The sequence below is a fragment of the Perca fluviatilis genome, chromosome 6 (genome assembly GCF_010015445.1).
Source record: "Perca fluviatilis chromosome 6, GENO_Pfluv_1.0, whole genome shotgun sequence".
Classification (NCBI taxonomy): domain Eukaryota; kingdom Metazoa; phylum Chordata; class Actinopteri; order Perciformes; family Percidae; genus Perca; species Perca fluviatilis.
Window position 1 is genome coordinate 24,030,808 of NC_053117.1, and position 17,205 is coordinate 24,048,012.

General features: G+C 39.2%; 1 protein-coding gene across 1 annotated transcript; it reads right to left on the reverse strand.

Annotated features, from left to right (window-relative positions):
• Positions 1-1,332: 1,332 nt before the first annotated feature.
• On the reverse strand, positions 1,333-16,947 carry plcxd3 (phosphatidylinositol-specific phospholipase C, X domain containing 3). Its single transcript, XM_039804262.1, has 6 exons — positions 16,737-16,947; positions 7,124-7,380; positions 6,726-6,899; positions 6,093-6,268; positions 5,009-5,110; positions 1,333-3,914 (listed from the first exon to the last, which is right to left on the reverse strand). The coding sequence occupies exons 1-6, from the start codon at positions 16,837-16,839 to the stop codon at positions 3,758-3,760; spliced, it is 969 nt and encodes a 322-aa protein (XP_039660196.1). The 5' UTR covers positions 16,840-16,947; the 3' UTR covers positions 1,333-3,757.
• Positions 16,948-17,205: the final 258 nt, after the last annotated feature.

The following is a 17,205-nucleotide window of genomic DNA, read 5'->3' on the forward strand; positions in this document are numbered from 1 at the left end:
GACTGACTAAAAGAATCATTACAATTCCTAGTTTCCCTTCTGTAACCGATAATGACTCCATCTTTGTTGACTTTTAATAATAAACTGTGTATCCCGGCCTTTTATGTTGCTTTTAATGTTTCTCACTGTGATATTGTAGATTGCTGTGTAGCTTCTACTGACAGACAAATTGCCAGTGTCGTGTACCCCCTATAACTAGACACAAGCGTGCCTCGTGAAATTACTCTTCCTCCTCCTCACACTCCAAACTTTTCTGAAACTATGCATCTGGTTTCTGCCCCTATTTAAACGTCTGAATGCCATCATCCATCTCTACCTCCCACACCTCTTCCTCCTCCTCATCTATGTGTTTATCTGTGTGTGTTTGCCTGCTGTGTGTGTGTGTGTGTGTGTGTGTGTGTGTGTGTGTGTGAGTGACACAGAAAGACAGACACAAACATGCACACGCATAATCACATAATAACAATGTGCATTTGCATTTTCTCATTCCTCCAGCAAATGACTGTTTCAATAAATTTATCTTTCTTTCTTCTTTCCCTTGGAAAGCATTAATAATGACATGCAGTCCATTAATAAATGTAATAAAGCACATTAATATGCCACAAAAACCAAATACAACCCACATGATGGGAAGATTTAAAGAATCTTATCCTTATTCAAAGAAAATGAATAACTACTCAACTACTGTAATGTGCAAAGCAGTCAAAGCACTTACACTGCTGTTATACTGGGCAGCTTCCAGAGAAGTAGCCTATGTGTGCATGTGTGTGACATGACGTCAATTAACCCTGTGTTATAAGTGTAAAACGGCATATGAGAATATAGCATTTGATTTAGTGATTTGTAACAAACGGCTACATGGTTATTGTATGAGTCACTAACAGAAGGTTAGAATAACTCAACAAAATACTGATTTAGTTTTTTTACAAGACCTCGTATCTACAGTAAGATGCACATACACACACGAGCCACACTCTGTTTCCTGTTCAAGAGCAACACCTGGCTGCAGAACGGCAGATTATGAATTACAAAACACATCCTCAGTAAGGTCACCCTGAGTGCTGCCCACCCACCTCCATCCTCATCACCCTGGAAACTGGATGATTTTAGGATGCTTCTCTGCCCAGAAAGGGAATAAAAATACTGGTTTGTTAGCATAAAAGCTGAAAACCTACTTTAGATTTAGAGTACTGCAATTTAGTGATTGAATTAAATCACAATTGTATTATAATGGCTTAAATAATTATGTCTTTTAATCAAGCAACTAACTAACCAATCACAACTCAACAAGCCAGAAACTGGTAATGAAATGATATTTCACTTAGTCACTCATTAGTCATAGAAGCTTTATTTAATTTGATGTTTCCACTTAGAACAGTCATTTTTATACAAGTTGTTGTGAGTTTTACAACAGCAAAGGACTCTTTTTTACACAAGAACATAAAGGCAATGACAACAGTTTGGACCAGGGAAGAAACAAATGTTCTTACAACACAATTTGCAAGCCTTTTCAAGTCTGCTCATTTGTGTGGCTTCATTCTTCATTTGTATGGGGTAGTAGCAGTGAATCAAAAAAATGAATTAATTTGGAGATGTGTCTAAAAGGATTAAACATTTCCAGCTGAGATGCACCCATGCTTTTAAGAACAATATACAGAAAATAATTTAGTATATGCACATACCTAATGGACACTGTTGGTAAAAAAACAAAAGGTAGTATATGTAGAACAGTTTGGTTCATGCACAAAACTAAAATTATGAAAAAGAAGAAGCATTATGATAGCTCAGTTAAGGTATACATTAGGACATTATTATCAGTGACTCTGCAATAATTTAAATAATTTACAATTCATTGGCAGTATACTATTTGCAATTACAGTATGTACAAACTTTCCACGATATAAAACATTTTAACATGAAACCACACTGAAGTGAAGTAAATACTGTCTGAATTCCAAAACTTGAACTCAGCTGAACATTGAAGCGTACAATACAAAAATGACTTTCTAGCTGATACTCGGTCAATCGATCACATGAGACTTTTAAAGAAATGGCAGTTACTCACAAGACACATACATTCACAAATCCAAAGAGTTGAGTTTTCTGTTTTGGTTGTACATTACTTAACGAGACAACAATGTCTTTACAGAATACATTCTCAGTAGAAAATGCCACACTGATCATAAGGTGTGTAGATGTTTGATTTGTATGTGATTGTTTTCATGCATTATGTGTAAAACCTTGCAATAAAATATTCCCATTATCTTTCTGGGTGCCACTTCGAAGTATTTTTCCATCTTTAATGAAATACTGCAGGGTATAGAAGAAAACCCATTACACATAAATTAAAAGTGTACTAAATGATATAGCAGAAATCCAGGTATTTAGTATCGTTCAGAAACATCTAATAAGGTAGACACCAAAGAGTTACAGCTAGATATTAAACTAAACATTTATTGTATTATTTTCAAAAGTGTCAAAGCACTGTTGTCACATCAAGACCTCCTGACTTCAAATTGTGATGTTTAGCCTTTTCTGACTTGAAATACAAAGGGTCTCTGAGTGAGTGTTAAGCAACTTTATCACCTGTGATTATGAAAGACACAACACTGAGATACATCTCATGATGACTCACATATATATATATATATATAAACTGAACTACAGCAGTAAGTATAGTCGCACAGACAGATCGTGGATACACTCTTGTACCCAGATGTATTTTTATACTTGGCTATCACGAATCAGCACCCACCACAAAATCCAATACTTTTGTCACGTTTGATCCCTAACCATTAGAAATGACTAGTAGCATTGATTGCACTTCTAGCTGTCTTAAAGAAATTATTTTTTTGTAAGTACCTTGCAGCGACAGCCGATGATGGTCTTGAAATTTGAAACACACTGACATTGTTAAAACTATTGTTTAGTTTAGATGCACCAAAGATAAAGTACACATGGCGTGAATGGTACATTTTTCTCTGCTAGCCAAGCTGCACTCTTGCTCTCTATTTCTCTATGCTTTTAAATGAGTGAATCACAAAGATTTACAAAGATGTCTGATCAATGTCTGCAAGCTGACTTCAGAGGAGATTATTACTGGGAGAAAGCCCCTAGAGAGATAACTGCTGAGGAAACATATGGAAAATGGTTCATCTTCTTCTCATGTATTGGGTGAACACATTGTAATAACACTTTCTAAACACATTCTGCTCAAGGCGTTTTTCAGAAACAACCCCCAGTGATCTGACCCGGGATGCATATTGTAAATAAATAAAAAAACATCACTTTAAAAGAATCTCTGAAAAAAAACTGTCACCAGAGTACAAAAAAACTATGTACGAATACATTTAGCAGAAAGTTGATATGCTGTGAGAAATCTACCCATGGTGAAGTGATACCTGAAAACAGTTAATTTGATCAATGGACAAAGCAGTTATGTCTACAGCACAGGAAATAAAGAAAATGAACATCTCACTTGAATTAACTATTTTGATCCCCAACATAGGAAACAAAACAAAACCTCGTTCTCTGTGTGCTCCAACCAAACTAGTGTTGTTTCTTCCAATCCCAACTTCTGTTACCTAAACACTTTTTTGCCTTTTAAGCTCTCAATTCACTATAGGCCTAAATAAGGTAAAAAGAGCAGAGCAGCTCCTCTCCTGAAATAAATGCCAAAGAGAAAAGAGTGAGAGCACAGACCAAGCCTCTAGCAATAGTGGTGGTGACTGTGCTCCTTGACGCCCCCTGTGGGCTCTCAGGTGGCGTCATCTTCATCATCGTCCATGTGATAGTTGAGGGTGATGACGGCACTGATGAATTCCCCGAGCTCCACAAAGTCAGCTGTGATAATGTTGATGCCGCTTTCCCCGGGTCTCTGCGATCTGATCCACTGCATCATGCCTGGTAAGGCCCTGAGAGGACACACGAGAAACACACACAGACACATGTTAGAGGAAAGACCAAAAGGGGGAAGAAAAAAATCACAAAAGATCTAAAGAGGAGTAGAAGAAGGGATGACTCATGGTTGGCAGTTTTAACACAGAGAGGGGCACACAGTGATAAAAGATCTCTGTGACGCAGCATGGGATGTCTGCAAGCCAGACACCAGCTGTGAGAATGACACTCTGAATACTTGCTGGACATGTTTATGTGAGCCGTGCACCAGGGGGAGGGTGTAACTCCTGCAGATGCCTCGCCCAGCTTTCTGCTTGGCAAAATTCTATACGCTCGCTTTCTTGTTATGTCAAGTCCTACGCTGACAGTCTGTGTGGCAAAACAAATTGGTGGAATTTTGAAGGATGGCTACATCAAAGTAACCAAACGCCTGGTGAGAATGGCTGATAGTGGAGTTACCAAATTAATAACTCATGTCAGGAAAATGGATTGCTTGCTGCTGAGGCTTTTAACAAACTGGTGACATTAAGAGTATACAGACAAACCTGGGGGTAAATCAAGAAAAGAAAATCCTAAACCAGAACTGAGAAGGGGAGATAAAGAAAGAGGGAGGAGAAAGATGAGAAGCATTGCCACGGGTTTGTGACAGCTGTTAAAAAAACTTTAATGAGGTCAGTGTTAAACGCCAGGGGGTACCTGTAGAAACCAACATGCATGTGGATGTATTTAAAAAAGGCTAAGATGACTCACAAATGACTGTTTATGTGTGTGTGTGTGTGTGTGTGTGTGTATATGTGTGTGTGTGTGTGTGTGTGTGTGTGTGTGTGTGTGTGTGTGTGTGTGTGTGTGTGTGTGTGTGTGTGTGTGTGTGTGCACATTATTTTTTGTTTTCAGTTGTTTTGGGCAAACCATGTCATTTCTGTGGCCTCTGGTACCTAAGGTGTTGCGGTGTTTGGTGCCGTAGTGCCTGTGTATACGTTGAATAACACTGTGTGCCACCTATGGTGCTAACCTTGCATCTTTTCCAATCTTAGTGTTATACTGAACATAAACATAAAACATTTTTCCTATTATTTCTGTAAGTCTGTCACACATAAACAGTTGTACACACCTTTCAGTGATTGTCTCTCTCAGTCCGCTAGCCACGCCCTTCATCACAGTGCTGGCCTTCGGTGTTAGAACCACCTGGGAGACAAAGAAGGTCCCCTTCCTCCTGCAGGTTAAACATCAAGTATTTACAATTCATTTTTGCTGTATATTTATTAGTATTTTTTTTTTGCATTTGATCTATTTATCTATAAAGCACCTTAAGACATCGGCTGCAGAGAGGTGCAACATAAATAAATACACTTGGCCTTACTTTAGATTTAATTACTTTAAGTAGTATAGTGCGTAGTTTCTGTCGCCCCCATGAGGAATTCTAAGTAATGACAACAACACTGTCAGCGCGTCCACATGATACAAGCCTTACGTGATGGCGCACGCACCCCCACTCCTCCTCCATGCAGTTGCTAGCATTAAAAAAACATGATGGACTCTTCAGAAGAGGTAATTATCTTCACTGAAGTTTCTGCGCGGGATAGTCACCGGACGACACAATCTTCTGAACATAGCCATACTGAGAAATCCAGAGAGAGTTGTGTGGAGCTGATAGTCTTAATTAGCTTTGTAGCAACTTATTTGGCAATGGCTTGAATGTAACGGACGATTATTAATATCAAAAAGTTACGCACTAAAGTTTTAAGTTACCACAAAGAAACAAAAATATAGACAAAAAGATTTCAGATGCAAATTTATGTCAGATTCTAAGAATATGTTTTCCCATTACTGTCAGCAGTTTCCTTTAAATTCATGTATGAATGAGTTTTATAGGGGAAAGAATTTGGTTTTATCTTATTGTTGGATGGACTGCAGCAATGAGTGTCCAGACCTATAAACTTGGAAGTCTTTCCCTGACTTACTGAGTAGTGAGTGATTAAGTTACAGCCACAATATAGCACACTGACTATATACCATGCAGCCATATACCACAGATCAGCCTAGTATTGTTTACAAGTTAGCCTTTGATGTGTGTCGCATAGCCCAGATATTGTAATAACTTGTACATTTCACCCTAGATCCCATTCTCTTAGTTGGCAATTTAGTGGCAACTACAGCTTAAATTGTTAGCCATTTCTAGGTCAGTAGAGGCTGACCTGCGGTCAGTGACAGACGCCTGGAGAAACTGAACCAGCTTCTCTGGGTCGGTGGTGTTGGCCCAGGGAGAGGGCATCATCTGCCCTGGCCACAGGAAGGGCACTTCAAGGGCCATAGGGTGGTGATAGAAGACAAGCACCTGGTACTCCTTCTCCCACAGATATTGCAGAGACACCTGAGGATGGAGGGAGGTGTGTGTTCAGGGGAGCAGGAGGGAGAGATGGTAAAGGTGACGACAAAAAAAGATGGTGTGTGTTAAATAAACAAGTTCTACTCAACTTCTATGCATTAGGGCATACTATGAACAAACTAACAATGATTAGGGGTGTGATCACCATCTTTGTGCATCTCAAGAGTTCAAAACACAGCAATCACTGTTGTGCAATGCTGAGAAAACACACACACAGACGCAGACACACACATACACACACACACACACACACACACACACACACACACACACACACACACACACACACACACACACACACAATGTGTCTGATTTGTTTTCTGTTTTAATCAAGAGTTGTTAAGGTGAAAGAAGCTTTTGAAATAAATGTTTGAGGCCATCTTCTAGGTCACTTAATTCCTACTCACTGTGAAGTGTTAAATGTATTTCAATTCAACAGTACCTCCTGAGCGAAGACGACTGGGCAGAGTTTGTCTCCAAACACCTCTTTTAACATGGCCACCAGTTTCTCATGGTGCAGGTTCTGCACGCCGTAAAAGTGGTTGAAGTCCAGGAACACAACCTCTCTTGCATGAGCTGACAGGAAACTGCTGATCTGCTCAAGACCTTCTCTGACCTAAAAAACACAAATATGAACAATACACGTTCATAATTTCTTTCATGCCGTAATGATACGAAATATAGGCACACAAATGACTGTGATGTAGCCTACTTGAATGCGCTCAGTCTGCACTCTCACATTGAAATGCTGCCACATACACAGATATGTACATCACTTAGCAACCACAAGCATTGCAAAAGTATTTATCACATCAAAAACCTCCCAAACTCATTACTAACTGTGGCACTGAAGAGCCCGTGGGCGAAGAACAATTCGTTGTCGGGGTCGCGGGGCTTGGTGGAGATGCGCAGGTCGAAGAAGCGGATCCCAGCCTCCAGCTGGCTGGTGAAGTTCATAGTCTGTGTAGCTAACCACTTCCTCATTAGTTTCTTAGCCACCGTCCCAAAAACAGAAACAAAGTTCTGAACTGTTTCCGGCTGCTCGGGGCCAACTGGAGACGCCTCGTCGATGTAAAAACTGAAGGAATCATGGGAACCTGGGAAAACACAAACATGAGTCTGCATGCAGCTATATATGCAGGTTTTCTGTAGCCTATGTGGTGAGGACACAGGTGTAAGAGTGGGGTCAGTGCTGGAAAACAGCCCATTGCCATGGCAAAAACACTGACTGAATAATAGCATTCGTGGCCATAAGTTATGAACTCAGATAAAAGGAAAGGTTGTGCTCACACACACCACTGATATTTTTCATGGAGAATAGAGCTCACAGAGAACAATGTTGTGCATGTTAGTTTATATTTTCTGATAAAGCTTTTGGTACATATTTTATATAGTGCAATTGTCCATTGGTCATTTTTAACTATTTTGTACACCCGTTATGTTTTGCCTGGACATTTTGGTATGTTAGCTCAAAAAGTCTTAAACAAGTTATCTCAGTGTGAACTTTAAAGTTCATTCTTGACCTTGGAAACAGCAACTAACTTATTGTTGGCAAACATTTCAACAACATCTCATGGTCTTCCTCAGCAGATTGAGTTACTCAGTTGTTATATTGCACCTGATGCCGGTCTGATCCTAAGTTTCTGGTCTAGTCTAGTCCTCAATAACTCAATTTACAATTTCAGACCCTTGGAGATTTTCTAAACTCCTCAGAAAGGCTCATTTCTACCTTTCGCAGGTCTTCTACACTTGCAAATGTGTTTCGTATTTTCTTGTAGATAATAGGATCCTTCGATTTGTTTCATCATATTCATATAACACAATTGTTATATTCAAATGAAAATATAAAGTTTATTTCAGACAAACCTTTTCCCAAATTAATAATAATATCCTAGAGAGACATCTCTTCATCAATAAAATCAGACAGTGTTGAATGCATTTTCAATAAATCAAATAATGTTCTCTGGCTTTGACTCATCATATTTCTCAATTTTATCTCAGCTTTTTCACCCTCTTCTGAAAAAAGGACACCGCTCTACAAGTAGAATTGGATAGACCTTTAACAGACAGGGTCACTGAACTACTGCATGCATTGAAATGTACAGGCTATGAACAAGCTGACCTACCACTACAACTCTAGCACGCCAACTGTGGTGCTCATTATTGTCTCACTAAAATATAAAAAGATTCATAAATCTATTTCTTCTGCAGAAAATAGTCCTGATGAAAGCTGTTCTATAAATTATACTAAGAAACTGAAAGATATAATGTAATTTGTCAGTGCCTTTAGCCTTACAAACATATTCCCATTCACCACCATTGGAATGGCAGCAGAAATGTATATAAGCAGGTAAAATAAAACTTGAATAGATTAATACAGGTATTTTGTGAAAAAGTGTTTGAGAAAAATCCCATGCCATTAATGGCAGTAAAATATATATTGTATATATAATACAATATTTTGATGCTTTCCTATGTGACACTTGCAATTAATCATTGGTGATGTTAGGTCTGAGGGTCGTGTGCCCTTCCATGCTTGTTTGAAATGAGGCAAGAGTAAGTGTGTGTGTGTGTGTGTGTGTGTGTGTGTGTGTGTGTGTGTGTGTGTGTGTGTGTGTGTGTGTGTGTGTGTGTGTGTGTGTGTGTGTGTATGTGTGTGCACGTTATGCCAATTAGGCTGACAGTAATTCTAATATCTTGCTCCTGCTCTCATCAATGCAATCAAGTTATCATCCTCTTGTTATCTCTTCATCATGTTCCCTCAATCAAACAAACACCCTCCCCTCTTCAACCAACACACACACACACACACACACACACACACATACACACACACACACACACACACACACACACACACACACACACACACACACACACACACACACACACACACACACACACACACAGCCTAAATTGACCTTCAGCTATACTCCAGCGCCAGGTCTTCGCAGTCAGCCCAGAGAGTGACCATAAGCAGGGTAGACAGCTGAATCCTGGGGCAGGGTGGCAAACAGCATCTCTACAGGCTGAATCGTACCACCAGGGTCACAGCGTACAGAGTATGACCTTAACTAGTCGCAACAGCTGGCTATGCTGTAGTTGCAGAAAGATTTGTCTTTGGTTCTGAAGGTTGTGCAACAAAACATCATTACAATTATTTTCTCCTTTAATTGATTCAAAATGTCAAAACATGATGAAAAACACCCAATTACAACTTCTTAAAGCCCAAGGTAATTCCTTCAATTTTCTTTTTTAATTCAACCAACAGTCCAAAATCCAAAGATATTCAATTTAATATCACATAAATCAATGAAAAACATTCCTCACATTTGAGAAGCGGAAACTAGCAAATTCTTAAAAAATTATTCCATTAAATAGCTGAGGATCTTGCTGCACAATTAATAAGTATATGGTTCCTGTGATATTTATTGTCATAATATGTTAGGGAAAGAAGTGTAGCTAATATAAATTAAATTCAATAATCCAGTAGGATAATGCAACCCACTATATCTTAGCAGGTTTTAATGAAAGCTGAACACCCATATGGAATCATGTTTTTGCATTACTAACTAGCATTTCCTTGAATATGTATGACAGAATCCCTGTGCATTATGCTTTACTGCAGAGAAGAAAAATAGAGACTGAAGAACCAAACATTTTGCCACGTGTGTAGAACATCTATAAGAATCTCCAGAGAAAGCTGTGCAGAGAAGTACCTGAGCTTTGAATATGATTAAAAATAGTTTATGTTATGAAATAATTTGCAGACAACGGATTCCCATCCTTATACAACTATTAACAAATAATCTCAACACTGTGCCTCAGACTTGAATCATTTCCCTTTTTATTCTTGTCTACTGGAACTAAAACACCACATTTATTAGACAGTATAGAATGTTTACACGTTTCCTCTCTTAATATGTTTAACTGCCAGAAATTAACTAAGACTGTAATTAATACCACAGAGGTTACTAAAGGAAATCCAAATTACTGCTCCCCTCATGGCCTCAACCACACTGAACAAACATTTTCCTCTCTATCAAAAAAGACTAATTTGTTTGTAAAGATCTGCATCATAATTTATGCTTTGGGCCATAGTCAATCATTTGTAATGAGCTGCTTACTGCAAACAACATCTACACGGTATACTCTTATGCTGTTCAATAAACAATCATAACAATGTACTGCAATACCCAATCCTTGAATAACAATGGACGACAGCTTTGAACTGTGGGAACTCTTCTTCCCTCACATCAGCGGCATAAACACATCACTGGGGTAAAGAAGATGTGAGGAAAGTGGAAAGAAAGACAGAGCGCAAAAGAAAAACAGATAATGGTTTCAACAAGCTGAGATAATGACACAGCGATTCACTTGATGATGATGACGAGGTTGAGTGGTGGTGGGTGATGACTGTTCCCTTTCAGAATTGACCTGTGATAACTGAGTCATTCTGACTGAATGAGACCAGCCCATTCAGAGATACCACTGGTGGTTTGTGCCCTTTTCTCATGACAAATCATTACTGCTCACCATGGACTCCATTTTTGGAGGGAGAGGAGAGGAAATGACAAGGAAATTGGAAAGTAACAGGGTGGAGATGAGCTGATGATACTAAAAACATACATGTGCAGGATAGATATAAGCTCCAGACTCCTCCAGACTCCCCCATCTTCTCTCTTCTACACTTTCCTTGCATGGATCCTTCTGTTATGATGCTATAGAGATTCAAGTGCTGCTCCTTCCAGCCCTCTATTCTTCAAACACGAGATCAACTCGCTCCAGTCTTACTTTGTCTCCTCCTACCTTGCTAATCTCTTCCATCTTGTTCGAGTGGCAGTGCACACAAAGCACATACATTTCCGATGAGGCTGAACTATATGACTTTTAGAATCAAGATAAATGTCATCCTGCTGGAAAATCAATTAACTGCCAGTGGTGAGGCAATAGCAGCCATGTGGATAATCCATTTCTCATAATTTCTGCCCATATCTTAGATATTTTGAGAAAAGATTTACTCAAGAAAATTATAAAATTGAAAAGCTGATATGGTTTGTTATGAGTATCAGTAGCTATACCACAATATTTTGCTGTCAGTTGTAAAATCCACAGAACAGTAACAGCAGATTGGTGTCTGGTCAAACACAAGAACTTGTAAGGCTGGTTGTGACTTACAAGGGCATATCCATTACAGAAAATAGCTGTACTATTCCCACCTCTTACCACCCATTGCTTCATTAATCTAGGACAAATATCCTTTCTATCTTTGTCTTTCTCTCTCTACCAAACTATTTTCTTCTCCTTTGTTTGTTTTGAATTTCACATCCTCTGTTTTATAATGGCTTTTAAGCTGGTAGATTTCCTGCATCTCGCACTACCAGTGTTTATCCTGGCATCTAATACCATTTATCCTCCTTGTTCAGGGGCTTAAGTGGCAGCAGAATGGTCAAGTCAAGGGACTGATGGACAGATTAACTTCTCAAAGTCCTGGGCTGGCCTTTTCCTCTGCCCTGAGGGAGCCGGCAGACTGAAGATGCCTTTTCTGCAATGGATTTGTTTTATTGCCTGAGAGGCCATCTTAACTTAATACAATTGCCTTCACCCTTTCCCCCTGGCCTAAGGTATGCTATTCATTTCTTACCTCTGGGGAGGCCATAAGCTGCTACAGCCAGTTAGGAGAGGTTAGGTATGGCTCCCTTGAGCCCTCTCATGTAAACCTGACACTTTGGCTCTGTGTGGGCATTTTAGTATCTCTGAGGTAAAGTAATTTATCCCATCCAGTAGTTTGTCAGCTTTGAATGAAGACAAACAACATTTCTCTGATAGCAAATTAATTAATTTTAGGTAGATACAACCCACTGTCTAATTTTAATTAAGTACTTAATTTTTTCTGATACTAAAATAATTTGGTCACAACGCATGTGCTGATTATATCTTGGCCAAATCATTACAATAATGTATCAATTTTTTCATCATAAAACAAAAATAAAATTTGTGTATAAGGGGAATAATATGTCAGGGCAGTTTGTCTGTAGGCCTGTTTTGGAGTTGTCCTGCCTCTTAGTTGCCAAATATTCATGAATGGAGCTTTAAAAAAAACAGAAAGAAAAGGTGTGGATTATTTGATCCTCTACGACACTTAGTCAGAGAGTAAATGTAAACATTTTAGCCTGTTAAAAATAACCAGACCGTAGTTAATTAACATAAATAACATAGACCGCCAGGAATCTAGATTTACATTTAGTTAGTCACACCTGTAGGACACAGATACATGCTCATACCAGTCAGCACATACCCCACTTCATACGCCTACACCCATACTCAAAATCCAGTTTAATTAATATGGTAAGGAAACTCTGACAGCCATCCCCTTCCCTCCAGTAAAGCTTGTTTCATGGTGAGAGAACCACAGAGAAACAGGTTTACAGTATCTCTGGCAGCACACCTTTGCTGACTACCTCAGTCAGACAAACGTGCAGCCAGGCAGTCTGCAGCGCTCACCCAGCAGATCTAACAATAGCCACAGAAAACCAGCCCACCACTGATCAGCTTGGGGAAAGGAAAATGATAACTACTCCCTGCCTCTTTCCGTCCTCTCCCTGTAATGACCTCCATCTTTAACATGCTATCACTAGCCCTTTCTTTCCTCTGTGCTCATCCCATCACCCTTTCCCAAATTAGCCATGGGTAGAACTGGCTCAGGTCGTCTGACTTGTAGACTCAATTGACACAGTGTGAGACCCAAGTGACATATGGGATCAAACATAGAGAGCTGAGTTATGTCTAAAAGCAACCTTGTTTTTATTTCACAAACAAGGTGGTTCTGACCAGCAGAGGACTAGCAGAATTATGAGCATGAAAATATGTACCATTTTTATATAATAAATGATACAACCACAACTTGGCTGCTGTGCTGTCACAAGTCACAGCATCACAAACAACTCTATAACTCTGTAATAACTTTAAATAAACAACTCACAGCTTTAAAAAAATAAATAAAACCTGTCTTTTCACAGCTCTTCTTTTTTCTGGACACATTTCAATCAGGTTTCAACAGCACTGAGTCAGCTGTCCTCAGGGTGACAAATGATTAATTGGTGTCTTTGGACTCTGAAAACCATGCAATTTGAATTCAGTTGGAGTTCTCTAAGACAATTTGAAGAGAAAAGAATGATCAATTTAGTAAAATGTGGTTTGCCTCTTACTTACAACATTGATTAGGATAGGAGTGATAACCTTTTGTTTTCCTCTGCACCTCTCTCCCTGTGGTGCACCACAAGGTTCCATTTTAGAGCCCATTTTATATTTTACAAAATATGCTTTCAGTGGGATCTATTTGTTGAAAATGTTTGTAACATTTCTTATCCTGGTTACACTGAAAATATGCAGTGAAAATATGTAGCTCATTGAAACCTGCCGACCCTTAAAATTCCAACTGCGTCCTAAGAGGTAGCAGGTTTTTCCTCCTAAGAACTACTGAGAAATTAAAATAGTTTCCCTCATTTAGGGACCTGGCGACATGCCTTTAGCTCTTCACCTATTGATTACTGTAACTCTGTGTGGGAGTCAGTCAGTTGGCCTTGTCTTGCCTGCAGCAAGGCACCCGCAGAGATTCCTTATTTGTTTTTAAAGCACTACATGAATAGACAAGTGTATATCTCCACCTCCAGACCCCTTAGATTTTTTTTTTTTTTTTACCAATGTTTCAATCCATTCTAAAAAAAAGAAAAGTAAAAATCCAAAGATGGAGCATTTCCCATAGTTGACTAACAGTTTACCACACACTATACTTTTTATTAAGTACTTATTTATTTGTATTTATATTTTCTACATTTTTAACTTCTCTGTAAAGCACTTTGGTTAGCATTTGTTCTTTATATGTTCTGTACATAACATGGCTAAACTTTACTTAATATTTAATTGCCTGTAGATGGTATGTTACATACTGTATGGAGGTAGCTTTGCCTAGATTCGCTGGCACTTCACCTGTCCACCACCACCTCAGTCCACATGATGGACTGAGGCAATATTCTTCGGGCTATTAACTCCTATACCTTTGTGAAAATGTATCTGTTTTAATTGTCTCCTTTGGTTACACAAATAATAATACAAAAAATGAACTGACTAACCATTTAATCATTCTGGCAAAGGCAGTTTATCACAAGTGATCGTCCATGATTATTATTATGTATACTGTGGCTTTTAAACTGTTTTCACATAGAGACTGGCCAGGTAGATCTCAGCCAAAGGTAACAGCAGCAACGCATCCTCATGAGAGGGTTCGTATGATATCGTACAGAAATGTATGCACAACAATTTATATGATATCTAGCAGAAGTACATACAGATATCTGCCATACAGCAGCTGTTGTATCTGTCAAACGCATATGCTACCTTGAGAATATAACGTGTTGTGTGTATAGCTATATACAGTATTTGTATAACCTACATAGATCATTTGGCTGAATTAGCTCATATCCAATTACTTGAAACATGACAAATAGATGCCATTAAAAAAATCATAAAAAAATCAGATGGCCTACTAATTAAGACTTCTGTGTCACCATGACACCTTAAAACAAGTTAATTGCCAATCATACAGAAGAGTATGTATATCAATGAGTACTGCTATGCAATGCTGGTAACACAGACACAGTGGAGACTGTTAAGCTTTTTGGCAACAGCAGAGCACCATGCCATCACATCACCCATACTCCAAATTGCCAAAACACTTTGGCCTGGATCATTGAGGCTGTCGGCTGACAAACTTTCTTTTTTTTTCTCCTTAAAAAATAAATAGCATTACTGAATTACAAGCAACAGTGGGTGGATGCTGAGGATTTTATGTCAGGAATCTAACATTATTAACATAATATTTCAACTAAGAGGAAGAATGAAACTTGTGGAGGAAATAAAACAGTTGTCTCATTTGTTTTTTTTCTGCCAGTTTTATTGATCAAAGGATGGTAATGCTTCAAGATGAAACAAAGCGGTTGTGATAATCAGACACACTTTTGAAAGAAATTAGACATAAGCTCCAATTAGAACACATGGTTGTTGCTAAATAAACTAAAGAAAGTGAGTGAAGTCCGCACAACAACTTTACTGCGGACTTCACTTTGAACATTAATTATTTGTCCTGCACCAGCAACTACATGGATGTGCACAACATCATCTTTGTTGCAAAATAAACTCCTGTGGATTATGATGTATTTCTTGATAAACCTTATGCCAAATGTGTGCACAAAAACACAAGAAATGGCAAAACAGAAACTGAATCCAAATGGAGGATAGACAGAGAGCAGCTGAGCTGCAGGGCACATAATAAGAATAATTATAAGAAGTAATGATACCTTATTAAGTGGGACAGAACATGTTCCCATGCTGGCTTGGCATGGATGAACTGTGGTGTAACACAGCACATGTCACATGATTCAGCAAAATTACAAGCATGAGGTAATGCATGGCATGCTGCTTCTTCTGTCTTTCAGTCGGTATTTGATCAAATCTATGGATTGCCTGTGTAATATGCCACGCATCATTGGCCACTAAGGTCCAAGCTATCTGCATCTGAAAAGCCATCACTGCACATTCCACCTCTAAACACACCAGGTATCCTATAGTTCAACAGCGAGGGATGGAGAGAGAGGGAAAAAAGAGGGGGGAGCATGAAGGATTAGATTTGCAAGAAAATGAAGAATGAATGCGCTTTGTGTGGAGGTGTGATAATCATAGGCAACGGATATGGAATTAACTGGCTGCTAATAAGCCACCCCATCAGTCAGAGGTGGGCTTTACAACCAGCATTTCCAATTTGAATGGAGTTTAAGAAGACCTGCACACTGATTGGATAAAGGTCCAACAGTTCATGTTCTATGGGTATAGCTGTGATCAGACTGAACAGACTGAACCCATCCCACTCCCTGTCTCTTCTCCTCTGTGGCCACCACCACAGCACAAACGCCAAAGTCCTACACAAAACAGAGCAGCACGAGGCATCTGCCTATTCTGAATCTTTAGAGTGGTTCGTAGTGTTTTTTGTTTTTTTTTAACCTCAGGCCTCTCATCGTTTGGAATATTAGATGGATAAGCCATAAATCATCTTGGTGTTGTGTAGCCTTTCACCTTGAGACAGCAGACCATACCAAGAGGAAACTGAACTGTTGAAAATGCATGATACTTCTCACATTGCGCAACAGGTCTTACCCTTTGTTCTAATGAGGTACACGGAAACTAAAACCATATTTTGGGTTTTAGGAGTTGCACATGGTACACAATAAAACATCAAAGTATGCAAAGCAGTACAATATTTTTTTGATGTTGCAAATCATAGCCTAGTTATTTATTTATTTATATACTAGAATATCTACATGCAATGCGCGCGCGGATAGAAAGAGACGGACATAGTCCTCACCTGATTACACTGGGGCAACATAAAAGAAACACCTACCGGGGATAGCCAGGTTGGTGAGCGGAGTACTGTGCATGCTCTGAGGTAAACTTGCCATCCAGTCTGCAAACCGCATGTCGCTTCTCCCGTGAGACGAAGCCATGCTGCCGCCGTGCACAACGCTCCGTTCTCAAGGACCGCTGCCTGCGCCAACCGTGAATGCGCGCTCTCTCTCTTTCTCTCCACACACAAACCTTCGCGACAGAGAACCAGTCCACACCCCCCTTGAGCAGTACACATCAGCGGATGACTATTATAAAAATAGATTCGTTGGATTTATCAATAATGGCAACAGCTTTCCAATACGCAGCACTGTAACGAGGACGTTTCCGTTTTACAGTCACCTAATATGACAAAAATAGTACCATTTATAATTCTAGCTTTCAGTATTATTTCTCAAAACGAGGCAAGACTATACCCAAAATCCACGATTTTACTCCTGAAGGTTTTTGGCGGTCATAAATACCCA

Bases quoted from the DNA above. Each gene is read 5' to 3' on its own strand.
- plcxd3 (XM_039804262.1), bottom strand. From the start codon at position 16,839: ATGGCTTCGTCTCACGGGAGAAGCGACATGCGGTTTGCAGACTGGATG. The intron at 5,111-6,092 runs GTCAGCCTCTAC...TTTAACCTGCAG, and splicing joins GCGTCTGTCACTGACCGCAG to GAGGAAGGGGACCTTCTTTG. The intron at 3,915-5,008 runs GTGTGTACAACT...GTGTCCTCTCAG, and splicing joins AGAGAGACAATCACTGAAAG to GGCCTTACCAGGCATGATGC.